Source organism: Balaenoptera physalus (assembly GCF_965194825.1).
Source record: "Balaenoptera physalus genome assembly, chromosome: 6".
Classification (NCBI taxonomy): Eukaryota; Metazoa; Chordata; class Mammalia; order Artiodactyla; family Balaenopteridae; genus Balaenoptera; species Balaenoptera physalus.
Window position 1 is genome coordinate 50144255 of NC_138885.1, and position 19086 is coordinate 50163340.

Sequence of the window (19086 nt, forward strand, 5' to 3'; positions counted from 1 at the left end):
GTTCTTAGTTTAATGGCACATGGTTAGATGAGGATGATTATTTTTCTCATGCTACTGGCTGCTAGGACTCTAAGTTGGCAGGCATGATGGTACAAAACTGTCAGACAAATTTAATCAGAAAGTTCAGAAAATAAAAGGGTATGATTTAATTTACTATTTTTATCTTCGCTTTCCTATGAGAAGTACAAGTAAAATTTCATGGTATGTCCATCCATCTTCGTCATTCTAACAATATGAAATTGTTGGTCTCCAGTCTTTCTCACCTTCTAAATCCAATCAGTTTTCAAGTCTTGTTAAATTTGCCTCCTAAATAGCTTTTCAGTCTATCTCCACAGCCATTGTCTTTTAACACAGCTTCTCAACTGGTCTACTTGTTTTAGTCTTGCTCTGATCTGATATTTTCTCCATGGAGCAGTCAAGGTGATTTCTACAAAACGCTGTCAGACAGTGTCACAACCTCTGATAAAACACATCAATTACCCCCCACTGAGTGGAGCAACGCATTTTTTTTTCAGGTGATATGTACAAATTTCCCTCAGTATAAAACACCAGATACTTCCTATCAGATAGAGGTTTTTCAGCATTCCAAGGAAATGAAAGAGTTCAACCTTTCACTATAAAAATAGTTTTGTATAATAAGATCTTGGTTCTTGAAAATTAATATTAAAATCTTGATAATAATAGTAGTACTAATAACAAACATCTATTGAGTTCTCCATGAAATCAAAGAATGGAAATTGTGAGGAAGAGACCTCAGGCTAATTGCCAGGTGCTGTGGAAGGCTGTTTTCTGCACTAGCTTTGGGCTGGGGAAACATGATGTCAGATGAAGAACAGTGTTAAGTGGGCAATTTGTACGGATAAGATGTGTACTCGAGGTGAAATAGGGAATGCCTATAAAAGGTATGCATGTGTAATTTCCTTCCAAAGTTAATAAATATTAAGAACCGATAAATTATAAAACAATTGCACCAAAGTAATGGCAAATCTTTTTAATTGTGCATGCAGTCTATGTCACTAAGCCTTGCTTTGATTGCATGTTATAGCGCTTTGTGGGTGCAAATCTAGGCAGGGATGGATGCTTGCATAATTTGGGGGGGTCTTTTTAAAGAAAAAAGAATACAAAATTATGAAACCAAGTATATGAAAGTGAAAAGGACATGTGCTAGTGAAAGTCCTTGATGCTTAAGCTTCATAAGTATCATCTTAAATCCACCTCTGGCAGATTGAGGTTTTGAATGTTTACTTTCTGTTTCTCTTGAAAAATAGTCTATGTACATTTTCCTCTCTCTTATGGTGATAGGAACATTTCTTCATTAAGATCCTAGAGTATTTTCATAACAGTCCTAGACTTAGAATGTATATGATAAATACTTTATAATAAGCTCTACTTCTTCCACTGTTTATTATATATTATATGCACTTAAAGAATTCATGTCTGAAGGAAGATTAATAAAAGAGTATGTATTGATTAAGGGAAGAAGTAGATTAAAAAGAGCATGAGAACAGCCTAAAATAACTAGGAGCTGTCAGTATCAGAGGGAATGGAGCCCCTGTAGATGGTATAAGCAATAATGATGGTTTAAAATTACAGAGGGGAAATTTTGTTTATATTTTTTAAAGAATGATTACATAACTATATCTTTGTTTGAGGAAACTTTGACATTAAACTTAAGTTTTGAAAATTAGCTTAGGCTACATAGAAGACATACCTATTTCTTACATCCATTCATTTTGTGGAGATAAAATACAGGCACAGTAAGAGGGATGTGCCCACTTACACTTATGTGAATAGGCTAGGTATTGCCTAATGTGGTGAGCAGGGTGTTTAGAATATACAAACTTAAGAACAACAAAATAGGGTGTTTAATTATGTGATTTTTCATTCCACCCTTAAAAGTAATGTTTTAAACAGTTTTTAAGTGTTTAAGACCCCTTTATGGATTCTAATAATCAAAATTTAGAAATTGTTAAAGAAAACAGATTTGGTAGTACATCTCTGTCAATAGTTTTTTTTTTTTTCCCACCATATACATCATGGTACCTAGGTTCATCTTTAAGGCATACTGAAATGGTTGAAATGTAGCATATAAGAATAGATAAGGGCTCCTGAGGTGTGAAAAAGTTAATTCCAAAAACAGAAGTAATCTGGCTTCATCACTTACAATCAATGTACCGACATTGACACATCCTTGTCAGCCTACGTCCATAGTTTACATTAGGGTTCACCTTTTGTGTTGTGCATTCTAAGTTTTGACAAATATATAAAGACATCATACAGAATAGTTTTACTAAAATAGTTTTACTATTGCCCTAAAAATCCCTGGTGTATCAGCTGTTCATCCCAAAACGCTGTATTGATTAATCTTTTCACTCTCTCCATCATTGCCTTTTCCATAATGTCATATAGTTGGAATCATACAGTATGTAGCCTTTTCAGATTTGCTTATTTTCACTTAGTAATATGCATTTAAGGTTACTCCATGTCTTTTTGTGGCTTGATAGCTCATTTATTTTTTATCACTGAATAATATTCCTTTGTGTAGGTACGCACCAGTTTGTTTATCCATTTACCTACTGAAGGACATTTAGGTTGCTTCCAAGCCTTGGCAATTATGAATAAAGTTGCTATAAACATTTTTGTGCAGATTTTTTGTGGACATAAATTTTCAACTCATTTGGGTAAATACCAAAGAACCTGATTGCTGGATCATATGGTAAGAGTGTGTTTAGTTTTGTAAGAAGCTACCAAACTGACTTCCAAAGTGGCTGTATCATTTTGCATTGCCACCAGCAGTGACTGAGACTTCCGGTTGTTCCACATGCTCACCAGCATTTGCTGTTGTCAGTGTTCCAGATTTTGGCCATTCTAATAGGTGTGTAGTGGTATCTCTTTGTTATTTTACTTTTCAGTTCCCTAACAGCATACAATGTGGAGTATCTTTTCATATGATTAATTGCCATCTGTATATTTTCTTTGATGAAGTGTTTATTCAGATCTTTTGCCAACCCCCTTTTTTTAGGTGCAGGTTTATTAGCTGAAAATGAGATAGTAACTACTTCACAGGGATTTTGAAAATAAAATAATTCATTTAAATATTTTAGTATAGACTCTAGAATATATGTACATAAATTTTAGAGGATATTGTTATAGACCATCTACATTACATCATAATAACATGTCTGAAACAAAACTTACTGCCCACACCTCATCCCACCAATCAGCTTCCTTTCCCATTTTTTAAAATCAATAGCTCCAATATTCTTCCTTTTGATTTTGTTTAAAAGATTTCTATTATTCTTGACTCATCCTCTAAATGCAGACAAATTTATATCATTTTTCCTATGGAAGTTTTGTTAAATAAAGACATAAATTAGTGAATAAAAGTCTTAGAATAATTTTGGGTACCTTTATGTCAATATCATACACATTTCATGTATTTTTCAGGTCAATCGAATGAAATATAACCTTGTTTAACTTCTAGAATGTTTATCAGGAAGAATAAAATATTACTTGAAATAAAATAACTGCATGACGTTATTTTCTAATCCTTGTTTTTGCTGTTCAAAAAGTGATGTATCTAAGGATGAACATCAGTAGCAGCAAGTCTATTAAAATAGGTAGAACATATAAGACAGTAGTTTCTAATTATGACTGATACAAAAATTGATACCTGTGGATACATAGGGTCACAAAATGAACCTCTTCTTTACCAATTATTAATTCTATCTTATGATTCCTAAGTGGGCCTCTGGCCAGAGAGCTTGAGTCTTAATATTCCAAGCGGATTAATTCACTTGCCTTCTCTCCTTTCTCTTTCCCTTCCTTATTTAGACCTTGGTTATTACATCCTAATTTAGACCATTGTAATATTAACAAGCCTTTGAATATTAGACAGTTTTATGTATTATATATCTTAGCATCTTTTATATGATATAAATAATTCTGTTCATAAATGTCAAAACTTTCTGCAAACATATATACGATAAAATTTCCCCACAAGGTCACCAGGCCAGTTGAGAATTTTGCCTCCAGATCTTGGATACCTTAACAGAATGCTGTAGACAGATCATTTTTTACTTAAAACCTGGGGAAAAAATCTAGGCTGTCTTAGGAGTTGAACTATATGTTAGCATAAACTTACAGAGTTTTGTTATCACTTCCTTTCTGAAATGTCAATTTTAAGGAAGTTACTATTTGCATCTCATATGCTATTTTCCTCTGCATTTTTATATCTTTGACTTTTTACTTTAAGTGATTTTATTTTGTTTAATTCAAATAATTTAAAGTACTATCCAAGGAGATGAGAAACTATGTAGTTTAGGGAAACTTTTTTTGTTTGCTTTCATTTTTATTGGAGTATAGTTGCTTTACAATGTTGTGTTAGTTTCTACCATACAGTAAAGTGAATCAGTTATATGTATACATATATCCACTCTTTTTTAGATTTCCTTCCCATTTAGGTCACAACAGAGCACTGAATAGACTTCCTTGTGCTAAACAGTAGGTTCTCATTAGTTATCTATTTTATACATAGTAGTGTATATATGTCAATCCTAATCTCCCAATTCATCCTCCCCTGCTACTTCCCCCACTGGTATCCATATGTTTGTTCTCTACATCTGTGACTCTATTTCTGCTTTGCCAGTAAGTTCATCTATACCATTTTTCTAGATTCCACTTATAAGCGATGTTATATGATATTTGTTTTCCTCTTTCTGACTTACTTCATGCCGTATGACAGTCTCTAGGTCCATCCATGTCTCGCAAATGCGAAACTATTTTGTTCCTTTCTATGGCTGAGTAATATGCCATTGTATATATGTACTACATCTTCTTTATCCATTCCTCTGTTGATGGACATTTAAGTTGCTTCCATGTTCTAGCTGTTGTAAACAGTGCTGCAGTGAACATCGGGGTCCATGAATCTTTTTGAATTATGGTTTTCTCCAGATATATGCCTAGGAGTGGGATTGCTGGGTCATATGATAGCTCTATTTTTAGTTTTTTAAGGAACCTCCATACTCTTCTCCATAGTGGCTGTACCAATTTACATTCCCAACAACAGTGCAAGAGGGTTCCCTTTTCTTCACACCCTCTCCAGCATTTATTGTTTGTAGATTTTGTGATGATGACCATTCTGACCTGTGTGAGGTGATAGCTCATTGTTTTGAAACTTTTAATATTTTGACTTTGAAATACCTGTTTATGTCATGGCAGAAAAATTAATTCTTTCAGAATACTTGTACATACGTGTTCAAACCAATCATTTTCCTTTAAAATACATGTGTTAAAATATCATATATTTTGTGATTATTACTGTGATGTGGCATTTTTCATACCTAAAATAAAAGCCACTCAGTAATAGTTCCCATAAAATTATAAGGACTTTATTTTTCATTTAGTCTTTGTAAATAACGTAACAGCAAAATTACAGGCAAAATTCTCTGACCTTTTACTACAAAGCATAGAACCAGAACAACTGCTGAATTGCAAATATTTATTCAGGCTCTGTTCTAAGCCTGCAAGCAGACAAAATGTATTTGAATTTCTGCCAAAGAAGATGTTAAAAAAATAGCTATAGTTTGTGATTGAGAAAGATATAGCAACCTATATAAAAAGTCAGTCTCATCAATTAAGGGGAAAATAAGTTTTCAATTGTCAGGTAAAAATGGATTTACTCCATTTTCTAAGGTGATCAGTTATAGTTGCATAAGGGATAGTTTCCTCAAAACTTTAGATTTAACTAGAGGTCAGGTATTCAAGTGTATCAAAATATTCAAGTAATTTAATTATCGTATGGTTTAACAGTTAAATGAGGATAAATGTAACTTCTAGTAAATATATCTGGTTGTACATCTGCCAGTGTATAATTTCACAAAAGTGTAAGGGGAAAACAGTGGTTTCAGTGGATAACAGACTGATTATCACTGAGTGTGATTTATTATTAGCAAGCGTGTCTTGCTTCTTTGTGCAAGAATCATTCATATTCTATATAGTGATTACATATATTTTAATGTTCTTCCCTCCCTACTTTACTAATCAAAATAAGAAGATCTTAGTATAGATGTTTCAAAGTCAATTTTTGAGTTCATGTTTTGAACTAATTAATAGATTATCACCTGAAAAGCAAAGAAAATAATCAAGATTGACATATTACATATATCTATTTCATTAATAATTATATCCCTTCTTTTTTTGTTGGTGACAATCTCTACTGGTGGTGAATAAATTGCTAATGGGTATGGAAGCTCTGATTCATTCAAAAAGTTGACTTTTCCTGCACTGTCATTTTAACTTTCCCATTTTTCCTCTTCCTCCATTCCTTCTACTGTCTCTCCCCAAGAAAGCATTGAGCATCTAATACCTGGCACAATGTTGGATACTAGCGATGCCAAGGTGGATAAGAGTTCTCCTAAGAAGCTTATTCTAATGTGATATTTGTCTGTAACCATAATGAATGAACAAACAGGAACTGTATCCTAAATTCAAGTACAACTGGTTGTGCCCTTACACAACCGGATGTGTGCACAAGTTTTTTCCCCACCCCAGAATGTGTTTTTCTCACATGGTGGATGTGGCCTATGTGGTAAACTACTACTCATTTTTCAAGACTAGGTTTAAACATGGAGGTCGAGAGGTTTGGTTGATCCTTCAGTCCATTGCCGTAGCACCTGGTAATTCAGCACCTAGAAGAGTGCCTGGCAGAAAGGATATGTTTAACATGTTAATTAATGTTAAGTATTATCACTGATTGAAGTCAATTATGTATGTCATTGAGATATTTACAACACCTAGTGGTCAGGGAATATTGTTGTGTGTGCCTGTGCATACGTGCATGACAATAAGACACATTTAAAAGACAATAAATTAAAATAGAAAAATCGGGAAAGACTTCATAGAATTAATGACACTTGATCTGAGCTTTGAATATGAGGAATTATGTCAACAGGTAGAGAGATGGAAGAGGACATTTTAAGCAGTTGAAATAGCATAAACCAAGTAATATATATGGAAAACAGTACTTACTAATAGGAAAGTCATCCATTTAAGAAAATTGGAGCAGAATAGCATAGAGGTTAAAAAAACTGGCTCTGGATTTACCATCCTTTGTCATGTGACATTGGAGAAGCTGCTTCCCCCTCCTGATACCTCAGTATCGTTGTCTGTCATATGAAAAAAGAATAGTACACACTTCATAGAGTGGTGGGGAGAATTATACGATAATACATATAGAAAACACTTAGGATCTGGCGTATATATTTTACTATGTGTTGTAGTTATTGTTGTTAAGGTTTTTAAAGAGCTAAAACTATAGTGGTAACTTAGAGCTAGATTTTGAAGGAACTAGGAAGACATGCTAGTAACTATGGGGTTTGTTTTTTATTTCTTGATTAAATTTTATTTAGTTAGTTTAAATATCACATATTCAAAAGTTACTAAGCCCCAGCGCCTAATATCATCACATTAGGGTTTAGGGTGAAAATTCAACCTATGAATTTTAAGGGAACACAAACAATTCAGTCCCATACATTATACAAAGTGGTTCTGAGTGACATTTTAAAGCAAAGTTTTAGGAATATCTTTTAAAATGGATTAATCTAAGCATTTAATTGCTGTAATTTGTGTGCAATATTTTTTAAAAGTTGACAAGTGGTATTGCTTCAGATAATATATCAAAAGTTTTTCTTCCCAATGACTAGGGATAATGTTCACCAAAATGATTAAATTCCAGCATTATCTGAAAGATGTTCTGTTTTCTTTTAAGCTAGAAATTTATTACATTTTCCCTTTGAAAAATACCTTTTATGATGTCAGTCTCATAATATAGGGTATTTCCCAACAGTAATTAGGTTACATTATACCTATACCATTAAGATGCTTTGGAAGCTAAAAATCATATCTTAACAGGAGAAAACAATAGCATGAATGGATTTCGGTAGCTTTGTTTTGTTTCTGTAATTGTCAATGCAAGAAAGTATGTTTTAATAGGTACCATGAAGGAAGAGAGGAAAAGATGAGCAAGAATGGAACACTTCTACAGTTAGGGTAAGGGAGTTATAATCATTTGAAAGTGTACTGGGTAAATTCTGCAATGCTTCTGTATGAAGTGAGAGTGGAGAGCTGAAGACAGTGCCTTGTCAACAAAGTAGAGAAGTTAATTGTATTTTGAGGGAAATAGTTGCTACTGTAAAGTTAGTCACACTTGTGCAGGGCAGGCCAGGTTGACAGTGCTAGACTTGACTCAGTTCATTATGTGTGTAATATAGGCCTTTCCTCATACTCCAGATAAATATAGACAACGTGGTCTATATCAAGTTAATAGAAACTAACAAGATGAAAATTATTTCATTTGCCTTGAGTTGATTCTAAGAAAGAAAGTGATCACTAAAGAATTGAAATAAATCTAAAATGACCTTTTAAGTAATAATAATAATAATAATAATAATAATAATAATTGATAATAGCTACCAATTATTGAACCTTTATTATTTTCAGATATATGGTAGACCCATTAAGTAGGTATTATTTATAATCATGATAGCCTTATAAATACGTTATTATCCCTTATTACTATTGATATTTTTTAGTAAACAAAGTTCAGATCATTGAAATAATATGCCTAAGGTCTTACTAATAATGTATGGTTAAAACAGCAACAATCTCATTTATATTCAAAACCCATGTTCTTTTGCTTAATATTACCTTGATTCTCTTAAATATATTTTCAGCAGTATGATAATGAATTCCCTGTCATATTGTTCATCTGCCATTGACCCTTAGCACCTGCACTTATATTCCTTTCTGGGAATCTAACATTTTGTTCTGTTGGTCATGGTTAAAAGTCTATTTTCTTTTCTTTTGCTCTTCTGGGAACTTAGAAACCTAAAGTAGTACATTTGAAACATTTATTGCTAAATTTCTTATTGACACTTTATTTTCTAACAAATATAATTGGCTTTTTCTTCTTGTTTTTATTTTTATTTTTATTTTTTTAGATTTCTTTGACCTAGCCTAGGGAATAATAGCAAACTGATGTCTGAGAACACATTGTAAGACCAAATGCTTGTAAATAATAGAGGCTAATATTGGGTTGAATGTATGCCAGAAACTTCTACTCCTCACTAAAAGTCTGTCTGAGCAAAATATGTTGAACTTTAAAAGTAAAGAGATTCCATTTCTTTGAAAACTGCAGTTTCTGGTAGCCATTTATGTATTCTTAGTTAGCTTTGCAACCAATATCCCAGAAGAGCCTGATGCCATGACCTTAGTATTATTGAACAACAGTGTACATGGGGTCTTTGTATTTTGTAAACAAGATAAAAAAGTCCCAAACATCAAAAAAAAAAAAAAAAAAAGTCCCAAACATCATGTGCTTCCTCAGAAAGTTTATAGTTTAAATTTGGGTTCAGCTCAGTGCAACACAATAGAGAGCATGCAGAGAATGCCAAGTGAGCCTTACAGCCATTACATCTAGGGGGATGGGTGAAATTTTGGAAGTGCTTTAGGGAAGACACAGCTACAGACCTTATTCAATAATCCTCAGAGCAGTGCATAGGGTGAACTAGGAAATTCCTTTGTGATATAGCACATGCTATGCATGTTAAGCTATTAGTCAATTCAGTTATAAAAACCACTGCCAATGTAAAGAAAAAAATAGACAAAGGGGACAGATTTAAGATATTACTACTTGGCTAAATATTTCAGTTGTGTGTACGTATGTGTATAAATGAAATTTGTAGAGTTATGTAGCCTGTATTTAGGGACTTATGGATGAAAATGACCAATTTTTATTGTACAAGCAATGTATATATATATATGTATATATATATAAATTACATATGTAAGTTACATATATAACTTAATTATATATATATCTATTAAATAATTTCACTTAATTCTCAGAATATTCAGGTGAAATCAGTGGGGGGGGGCTTAATTTTACAGATGATGAAATTGAGGATTAAGAGATTTGGTAGTTTTTTTAAAGATCATGTATTAATTAGTGGTGGAGCTGGGGTTCACATGCCTTCCTCAAACGGTTGTGAAGATTCCAAAAAGTGCTTAGAAAGATAGTGGGCACATAGTAAGCCCTATAGCGATGTTACCTATTATTATTATTACGACACGGCTCGTTTGAAGGAGATTTGCTTTTATTTTCCTTTTTGTTTAGTGCACACATGATAAAGTGCAGCCACAGCCACCATGTTATTGGAGAACTTCCCCCCACCCCCCCACCCCCTCAGCAACTTCCATACTGAGTAAGGTTTAGATAAAGCCTCTGCTGTGCAGAAGTTATCGATTGCTTGGTATTTTCTACATCACAGCATCCAGACATTCCCCTTGGTCTGTGGTTATACTGCATTTAACCATCTTGTATTCATCTCATGTAGGTGACATATGCACCATCTCTGATCAGAAGAAACAATAGAAAACAACTGAGTTAGAGGTATTCTGAAAGTTTAATTAAGGACTTGTCAAAATAACAACTCAGTTTGCCATTTTCACTCAAAAAGCTTTCAGACTTCTTATTTGAATGAACGTTCAATTTAGTTAGGGAGATGAACTTAACGATGTAAAGGCAGAATCAGGAAAGAGAAAAGTCAAAAATAAAGAGATTAGACTACATTGCCTCTATCATTTTAAATTGAAACACTACTTTGGAATAAATTAAACAACAACATATAGTTTCTTTGTCCATGAATCAAGGCACAGGATAAGTCATTTTTTCACAAAATGTTTTTTATCTAAGGATTCAAAAGTCCCAGCTATTTCCAGTTAAAGCAGCATCTGTTGCTTTGCCAGTTTCCACAGAGATGAGCTCCTGTTGATTTTCATCACATTTGTTCAAGCCTGGAATCTGGTTAAAACATGCAAACAGTCTCATTGCCAGTTAAGAGGTGCAATCATATAGTATCTTTTTACCTGCATTTATTTTGATTCAAATGGCATTTGTAATTATGAATCTAAACATGGATTATTTTAAACTAATTTGGCTTAGAGTAAGTAATATCATAAGATAAAGCATTCTAGAAGGAAGAATACTGTGATATATTCATGTTCTTAGAAAACAATTATATTTACTTTAAATCTTCTCAATTGAAATCCGTATTCTATATTTTCAACACCATTTTGGGTGTTACTTTTTTGGGATAACTTGTAAAAAGAAGTAGTTTCTCAATTACATCTTATTTTAGCACATTGTCTAAACTGCAGATTGACCATCATAGAGATTTTCCTGTTATCCAATTAATAATGCTTCCAAATCATTATCCATATGTTGATTGCACATTAACATTTTGAGGTGAAACCAGATTTTAAAACGATGATGTTGTTGAATTGGAAATGTCTGCTATTTGTGTACCTACTTTTAATGAAAGTGTAAAAGGAACAGCAGAAGAACAAACAAAAGTTAAAGTGCTGGCAAATGTTCTTCATTTCCAAAGTATTATAGTGGACTGTAGCCACTCACCTTGCCGAGACCTTTTTAATACACCCCAAGTTTCCATACTTAGTCTTCCCAGCTATTCTAGATAATTAGGTGGAAAATGTTGAGAAACCCTAAAAAATTGAGAAGATGAGTAATGTATCTTCTTCTGTAGTTCTGAAATATTTTGAATGTTTAATTGACCATTTCAAAAGAAAATTGCTATGTGATACCTAGCAATTTTTAAGTTTAATATTCTATATTACTAAATGGGACAAATTACTAATATGTCAAAATTCTCCACTTATATGAATGCATTATCACTAATTTCCAGGAAAAACAGGAAATGCAAGTGCTCACCCACAGAATGATAAAAAGAAAAGCAGTTATGATGGAGCATTGCCTGATACCAAACACTGTTCTGTACACTTCACTTATCTCAAACTCTCAACAGCTTTATAAGAGGATATTGTTATCCCTACTATGTAGAAGAGTAAACTGAGGCTCAGAGAGATTTAAGTGATTTTTACAAGCTGTTTAGTAGTGTAATAGGAAGCCTAATTTATATATTTTTCAATTATATAAAAATGTTGCCTCACCAGTATTAGTTTGCTATGAAAGGAAGTAAAGTCAATTTCATATAGTAGAATAAAATCCTTACCTTCCTTTTCAGTCAGAATTATCCACTGGCATTTTAGTAATAACGCTTACAGGTATTTTTACATGAAAAAACATTTGAAATACCTGTTTCCATTGTAGATGTCATAGTACCTTAATTATCAATATCCTGTTTCCTCAATGTGAAAATTTTACAAGATTTTATTTCCCCCATTTTTTTTCTTCCATTTAAGGTTCTCTAGTTCTTCTCTATGACTTCTGATAACTACATAGGAAGCAACTCAGGGTAGGCATCGGGGCTCAGCAACATAGTACTTTATAATGATAAATAATGGGGACAGAATTTTTATTTTTAATTTCATAGTCCTTTCCTAATGTAAAGAAAAAAGTCACTAAATATGGGCTCAGAATGTGATAGGAATCAAATTTTGTTTCAATATGTAATCTATTGTTGTTAGAAATAATTGAACAAAGTTCGTGATCTTAATTTACTTCAGCTCTTAATATATACATGCATTTATAGTGATCCTTTTTCATAAATTTATATAAATTAATACCCCACACTGGCAAGTATACATAAAGAATTCATGAGAGTGATTGCTCTTGGAGAGAAATTAAAGGGTACTTCTTCAATTAAACAATAAAGGGTACTTACTCATTTTATTGTTTCATATACTAATGGATAAAAACATCAATATTTGTTCTTTATTCCAGGTAGTTTGCTTAATATTTAAACATCTCGAAATAAAACCAAGTAAATATATTGGGAAATATACTTTTTATCTTCTCTAAATAAGTGATGTTCTATAATTTTTTCTCATGAAATATTTAGTCAGAAACTAGAAATCTGTTTGAAAATACAGAATGATACTTACTGTATGCATGTCTATAAAATGTACAAATCACTTTTTAGTTTAATTTTGTTATCTTCACATATAAATATTTCTGGGTGCTACTCCTGATATGATAATGATTATGAAGACTAGTATTGGGTCGCTGTCAGATTTCCACCATGACAGTGAGATTGATAAGTTGTTTAGAATCAGGTTCCCAACTAAAATAATAGAGACATCATGGCAAAGTAAAAACAACAACAAAAACAGAAGTTAGAATAATACCAACTTTTCTCTACAACTTCCTAGATCTGTGTGCCAGGAAGGGCAAGAGATTTAAACTCTCTGAGCATTATATTCTTTATCTTTAAAATAGACATAAAAATATTTTCTTATCAAGATGATATTGATGATTAGAAATAATCTGGAGAGAGAGCACCTAACATAGTGCCTGAGATGGGCATTTATTTTCTACATAAATTTCTTTAAAAGCTGTCTGGAAAAAGACAATATATATGTCATAACAGCTGATTCCCTGGTAATATAGAACTGATAATAATTATAAGGTAAAATTTTGGAAGGATTCAGTGAAGGGTTTAATTTATCTTCAATATGGTTTTTGAATTATGCAGTTTATTTCTAATTCTAAGTATTGCGTGTGTGATTGCTAGTCAGAGGAAAAAATACAGAATATCTCTTTATCCAAACTATACCAGGCTTAAACACAGTAGAAATTATTTATAAAGTGACAAAGGGAGAATAGAAATGAAAGTAGAAAGACTGTCATTACTTGTTTAAATTATACTTAACTATTGGAAAGATGCATTTTTAAAATTCATCTATTATTTTACACTTTAATAGCCTTTAATAGAGGTCTGATAGTAAAGATAGAGGACAGTAATGACTTTTGCAACTTATAGAAAATTGTACCTTTTGACTAATATAAAACTGAAATGTAATATATGGCTTTAATTTATTCATATATTTCCAGTTTTCACAAAGGAATATTCAGAGGTTGACTTATTTAACAGTAACTCAGTCGTAACATATGATTAATAAGAACAGAATTGAGTTAATCAGAGTAGCGTAAGGTAAATGATATCCAAGCAACATAATATATAAATAGCAGCATTTCACATCTTATATCCAGCATCCAGTTTCAGAAATTTGTATAGCGGGAATAGAACTTGTAACATCACAGTGGCCCAGATTACTGATTTTAGCATAAGGATTTCTGAAACTTGAACAAATGTTCATTCTGGCCCTAAAGGTCCAGAAGAAGGGAATCTCTACATTGACTTTACATTATACAACATAGAAATATTTTCAACTTTTATTCATTTAACAAATACTTGGGATGGTTATCTTTGCTTTCATTTATAAAAGCCAACTATTTTTAGACATTATATGGCTCGTTTTACATTTCTGTACGTGTAATTTTATTTCATGCTCACAGCAGTCCTGTAAGACAGGTGTTGCTTTTTATATTTTACTCTACAGAAGAGGGAAGTGATACGCAGTTAAGTATCCTTCTTAAGTTAACAAGCAAAATGAATCCCTTAGTTCAAAATGCCTTAACATGTGCTTCTACTATGCGTAATTTATCAAGGACTTCCTTTTTGCTTTCAGGGATGACTTGTCAAGCTCGAACATCATACACTGAAGATGAAGTTCTTTGGGGCCACCGTTTTTTCCCTGTAATTTCCTTAGAAGAAGGATTCTTTAAAGTTGATTACTCCCAGTTCCATGCAACATTTGAAGTCCCCACGCCACCTTACAGTGTGAAAGAACAGGAGGAAATGCTTCTTATGTCATCCCCTTTAATAGCACCAGCCATAACTAACAGCAAAGAAAGACATAATTCTGTGGAATGCTTAGATGGACTAGATGACATTAGTACCAAACTTCCATCTAAGCTGCAGAAAATCACTGGAAGAGAAGACTTTCCCAAAAAACTCTTGAGAATGAGTTCTACAACTTCTGAAAAAGCCTACAGCTTGGGCGATTTGCCCATGAAACTTCAACGAATAAGTTCAGTACCTGGCAACTCAGAAGAAAAACTGGTATCTAAAACCACCAAAATGTTGTCTGATCCCATGAGCCAGTCGGTGGCTGATTTGCCACCAAAGCTTCAAAAGATGGCAGGAGGAGCAGCCAGGATGGAAGGGAATCTTCCGGCAAAACTAAGAAAAATGAACTCTGATAGATTCACATAACAAAACACCCCTTCAGGCATTATTTACTGTTTGATTTGGTAATAGTCCAATATTTGGCTGAGGAGGTAATCCTCTCTAAGGGATCTGAAAGGTACATTTTTTCCCCCAGTCATATATACATATTTGAGAACCCTTCCTTTTCAAGTATTGCTAATGTGCAAAAGAAAAAGTTGTAAAGGGAGGACATCAGAAGGAAGTTCTTATTAACGGGCATGTATTATCACATCAAGCATGCAATAATGTGCAAATTTTACATTTAGTTTTATGGCATGATTTATATATGGTATATTTATATTGTATATTCTGGAAAATGTATATATATATATTTAAAGGGGTGGTACCCTGCACAACATTTCTAACATACGTATTAAGCCAAACATGAATTGATAGCTTTCAGGGTGATAAAACTATATATATATATGTGTGTGTGTGTACACATAGTTTTATATATACACACACATATATGTACATATATATACATACACATACACACACACGTACATACATATATCTGATAAAATTGTGATGTTTTGTTCAAAGTTGTAGTTCTTGTGCATGTTTACTTTATTAGGCTAGGAAGGCTTCTGGCATTAATTATTAATACCAAATATTTTAGCCTTAAATTATTTGTCATTTTAAAATCTGATTTAATGTTTTCTGCTGTTTAAGGTCCTGGAAGGTTTTCAATTGTTCTTTATATGAGGGAGTCACACAAGTCTGTGCTACTTATGGCCCTGCAAAAATATAACCATTATATATTTAACTTGTAAATTTTGAAGCATACTAATACGCTGACAATTTCATATGATTTTTAAAAGTTGCTAGTACTGGGGAAAAATAAATATTGCCATTTTGAGAGCTGGTCCTTTCCTGGACTGATTAAAGTCTGGAAATCTCTTTTATATACGATCTAATACAAATATGAGCTCTGAACAAATGTTGAATCACTGTAATAGTCAGTAGCGAAGTTATATTGAATATATTGGAATCTGTGTGAAATTACATAATTAATGGTCCCTGTTTCAAACTGAGTCAATTGGTAACATTTTCACTCTTTTTCTCAAACTTTTGTCATTTTAAAAACCAGTAATTTATCTTTGAGGAGATAATACAATACAATGAAACAGATGATATGTATTTATGTGTAAAATATGTATGTCTCATTGAGTCTCTTTTTATGCCATTCTCCTGTTTGTGGCATTTGTTATAGCAGGACAGACTCTTTTCCTCACCTGGGAAACCTATTTCATCCCTTGCCTGTCACTCAATTCAGAAGGAATGTTTTGTATATACCTGAGAGAATTTAAAATCAGATAACTTGAAGATATTGTACCCATGTGAGTTTTTTGTTTTGTTTTGTTTCGGTAAACACTCAATTTATTGGTGTCTTGGATCTCTGGCCCACCAAAATAATTTTAGCAGTACTATTTTTTGAACCCAAAGGTTTGATATTTATGACTCATTAGTAGTAATCAAAACTATTCCTCAGAAGAACACATGAAAAATAAAGATTTGGAATGCAGAGATTTTAATGAAAATTTACAAGTGCTCCTTATCAGAATATCATGGATTTTCCTATAAAACTTTTTGGGGCATTGCAATCTAAGTCTGTCCAGAATTAATCTATTTCTCCTTATAAATTGTAAATCCTTAATAGCTGGTTTGGGCTCCCACCATTTACCATTGTTTTCAGCAATCCTGTGATGATTTTTGTATTGGAAAATTATTACATCAACAATTCTATCATTGACTACAATAATACCTTCTGGCTACCTCTGTATCAATCAAATTCTGCAGATGCAAACATATACCAGGGAATTGTTACTGGCAAAATGATCAACCTTGAGCATCCAACCACTGTGAATAGATCTGGTTGCCCTAACCCTTACCCCCAAACTTTCTTATTTGCTGGATATAGGAAATGAAATAGTAGCAGAGAGAGAAGGGGACCCAGGGGCCACAGTATATTTATTATCAGTGGAAGAGACTGCACAGATCATTTAGTCCAACTACTTAAAACTAAACAGAGCCATAATGTAATTTGGAGAGTCATTTTAATTTGTTTTTGGCACCAAGAGGAATATGAGACCAAAAATAAACTCTCCAAATATATTCATTCATTCATTCAACAAAATTTTTGCATGTCTTTAATGTTCTAGGCATTTTTAGCTCCTGTAGATTTGGATATGACTAAGTCAGAGGAGGTCACTGCCCATTCAAACACTGCATATCAGTAGGAGGGGGGGAGGAGGAGACAAAAAACAAATGACATAATTTCACAGTCAAAATATCAGTTAAGGGAAAGAAAACAGGGTAACATGATGGAAAATGGGTGAAATAAGAAGTGATTATTTTAGAAGAGGTGACTGGCTTAGGGAGGGGGTGATATTTGAACAAAGACCTGAATGATGAGAAAGAACCACTGTTGTCAAATTAATTTTTCTTAGTGAATGCTATTCCTTTATCTTTCCCACATATGTATGGGAAAGGTATGATTTCTGCATGTAATTGCAGTTTAACCCCTATTGCTAAGTTGATCATAGGTCCCGGTTTACCCAGGAGAGTTCCAGTTTATACCTGTTGTACCTGTGTAATTATTACTAATACTCCCTTTCACTCTTATAATGTCCTGGTTTGGATGATATATGGTGACTCTACGTTTTTGTTGAAACTAAATTATGAAGTCTGATATATTTGGATAAAAATAAAGAATTGCTTTTTCTTCTCATTTTGCTGATTTTTTTGACACTGGTCACTGCAAGCAAAGTCATCTCAGTTTCATATATTTTAGCCTGTAGGACTACTCATCAAAGTGATTTCCTGTAACGTTTGTTCAATCTGTACATGACATGTTTTCCTAGCAGTAAAAAGTTATGCATATTATTGACTGAATAAAAAATAAACCTCTGGTATTTCCATTTCAGGAATTTGTAAGAGCTCAAATCAAAGGGAGTAAAAGTCAACTTAAGTCAAGATAATTTTCAGCCCACCAGTATGGTGACTGAAAAAAAAAAAAGGAGCAAAATCTAATGTGTTAATTGAACTGAATAATTCAACTTAACTAGAAACTAGTCCCTTTTAATGGGATTTTCATGGTATAGCTCCTGTCATGGTAAAATATTTCATTCTATTTATCAAAATGATGTAAATTTAAAAAAACACAATTATTTTGATAATGCCTATTTTCAATTTAAATATCCTTCTCACCAATATGTGAATATGCTTTTGTAAATATATATTAAACTAAAAATAAGGATATTTTATCATTAATTATTTCTGAAAAAATTCTTATGCTGTTTTAAATTCATCCATATGTGGCATTAAATATTCTGAAAAGTATTTAGTTGTCTCAGTACTCAAGAGCCACTTTGTGGAAATAGAATGGAACCATAATGGATGATTTCTCTGGGAGGAAAAGTGAGATTCTGAGGAAGGTGGCTTACGTTCTATTTGAATGTAAGTTTCTACCATTTCATACCATGAAGAGAGTTCAGTGTGACTGCACAGCACATCTGTGAGCTCTGTTCCGAGTATGTGCTTGAGTTATGTTGTACACATTCAGATTAGCATCAAACTAATTGCATTGTCTAGTATGCAGTTTATTATTATTTAAATGTACAAGGTCATTTAGGTTACAAAAACAGAAACTTATGTAATCAATACTGCAAGTTCAGTTTTATAAAAACTGTATTAAACTTTCAAAATGTGATTGGGTTAAATTTCTATAGCGTGCTCATCATTTTTCTACTTCCCAAGAGTTAATTACTCACATTACTTGATTTGGTTTATCATAAGACTTTTAACTCCTAAAAATCAATGATTCAATGATTGAAAACTTATAATTCAATCATTATAAGTCATTCCTTGAGGGTTACTTTTATTTTGGTTCCTTACCGGTGAGATGCTTCAGCAATATGGAAACTGAATTTAATAATACAGATTATTTGAGACCTGCATTTCTGAGGAAGCTTCATGACCATCTTACCCTTTG

At 32.7% G+C, this 19086-nt stretch overlaps 1 protein-coding gene across 3 annotated transcripts in view; it reads left to right on the top strand.

Moving 5' to 3' along the window:
• The window catches only part of KCNJ3 (potassium inwardly rectifying channel subfamily J member 3), a 621683-nt gene extending 603860 nt beyond the window's left edge, over positions 1-17823 (top strand). For 2 of the 3 annotated variants that reach the window (XM_082465083.1, XM_082465082.1), the window contains one exon: positions 14509-17823. In XM_082465083.1, the coding sequence (XP_082321209.1) occupies positions 14509-15095 (587 nt within the window). In that variant the 3' untranslated portion in view covers positions 15096-17823. The remainder of the gene's footprint in view (positions 1-14508) is intronic. The other variant, XM_082465086.1, reaches the window with a different exon arrangement.
• Positions 17824-19086: the final 1263 nt, after the last annotated feature.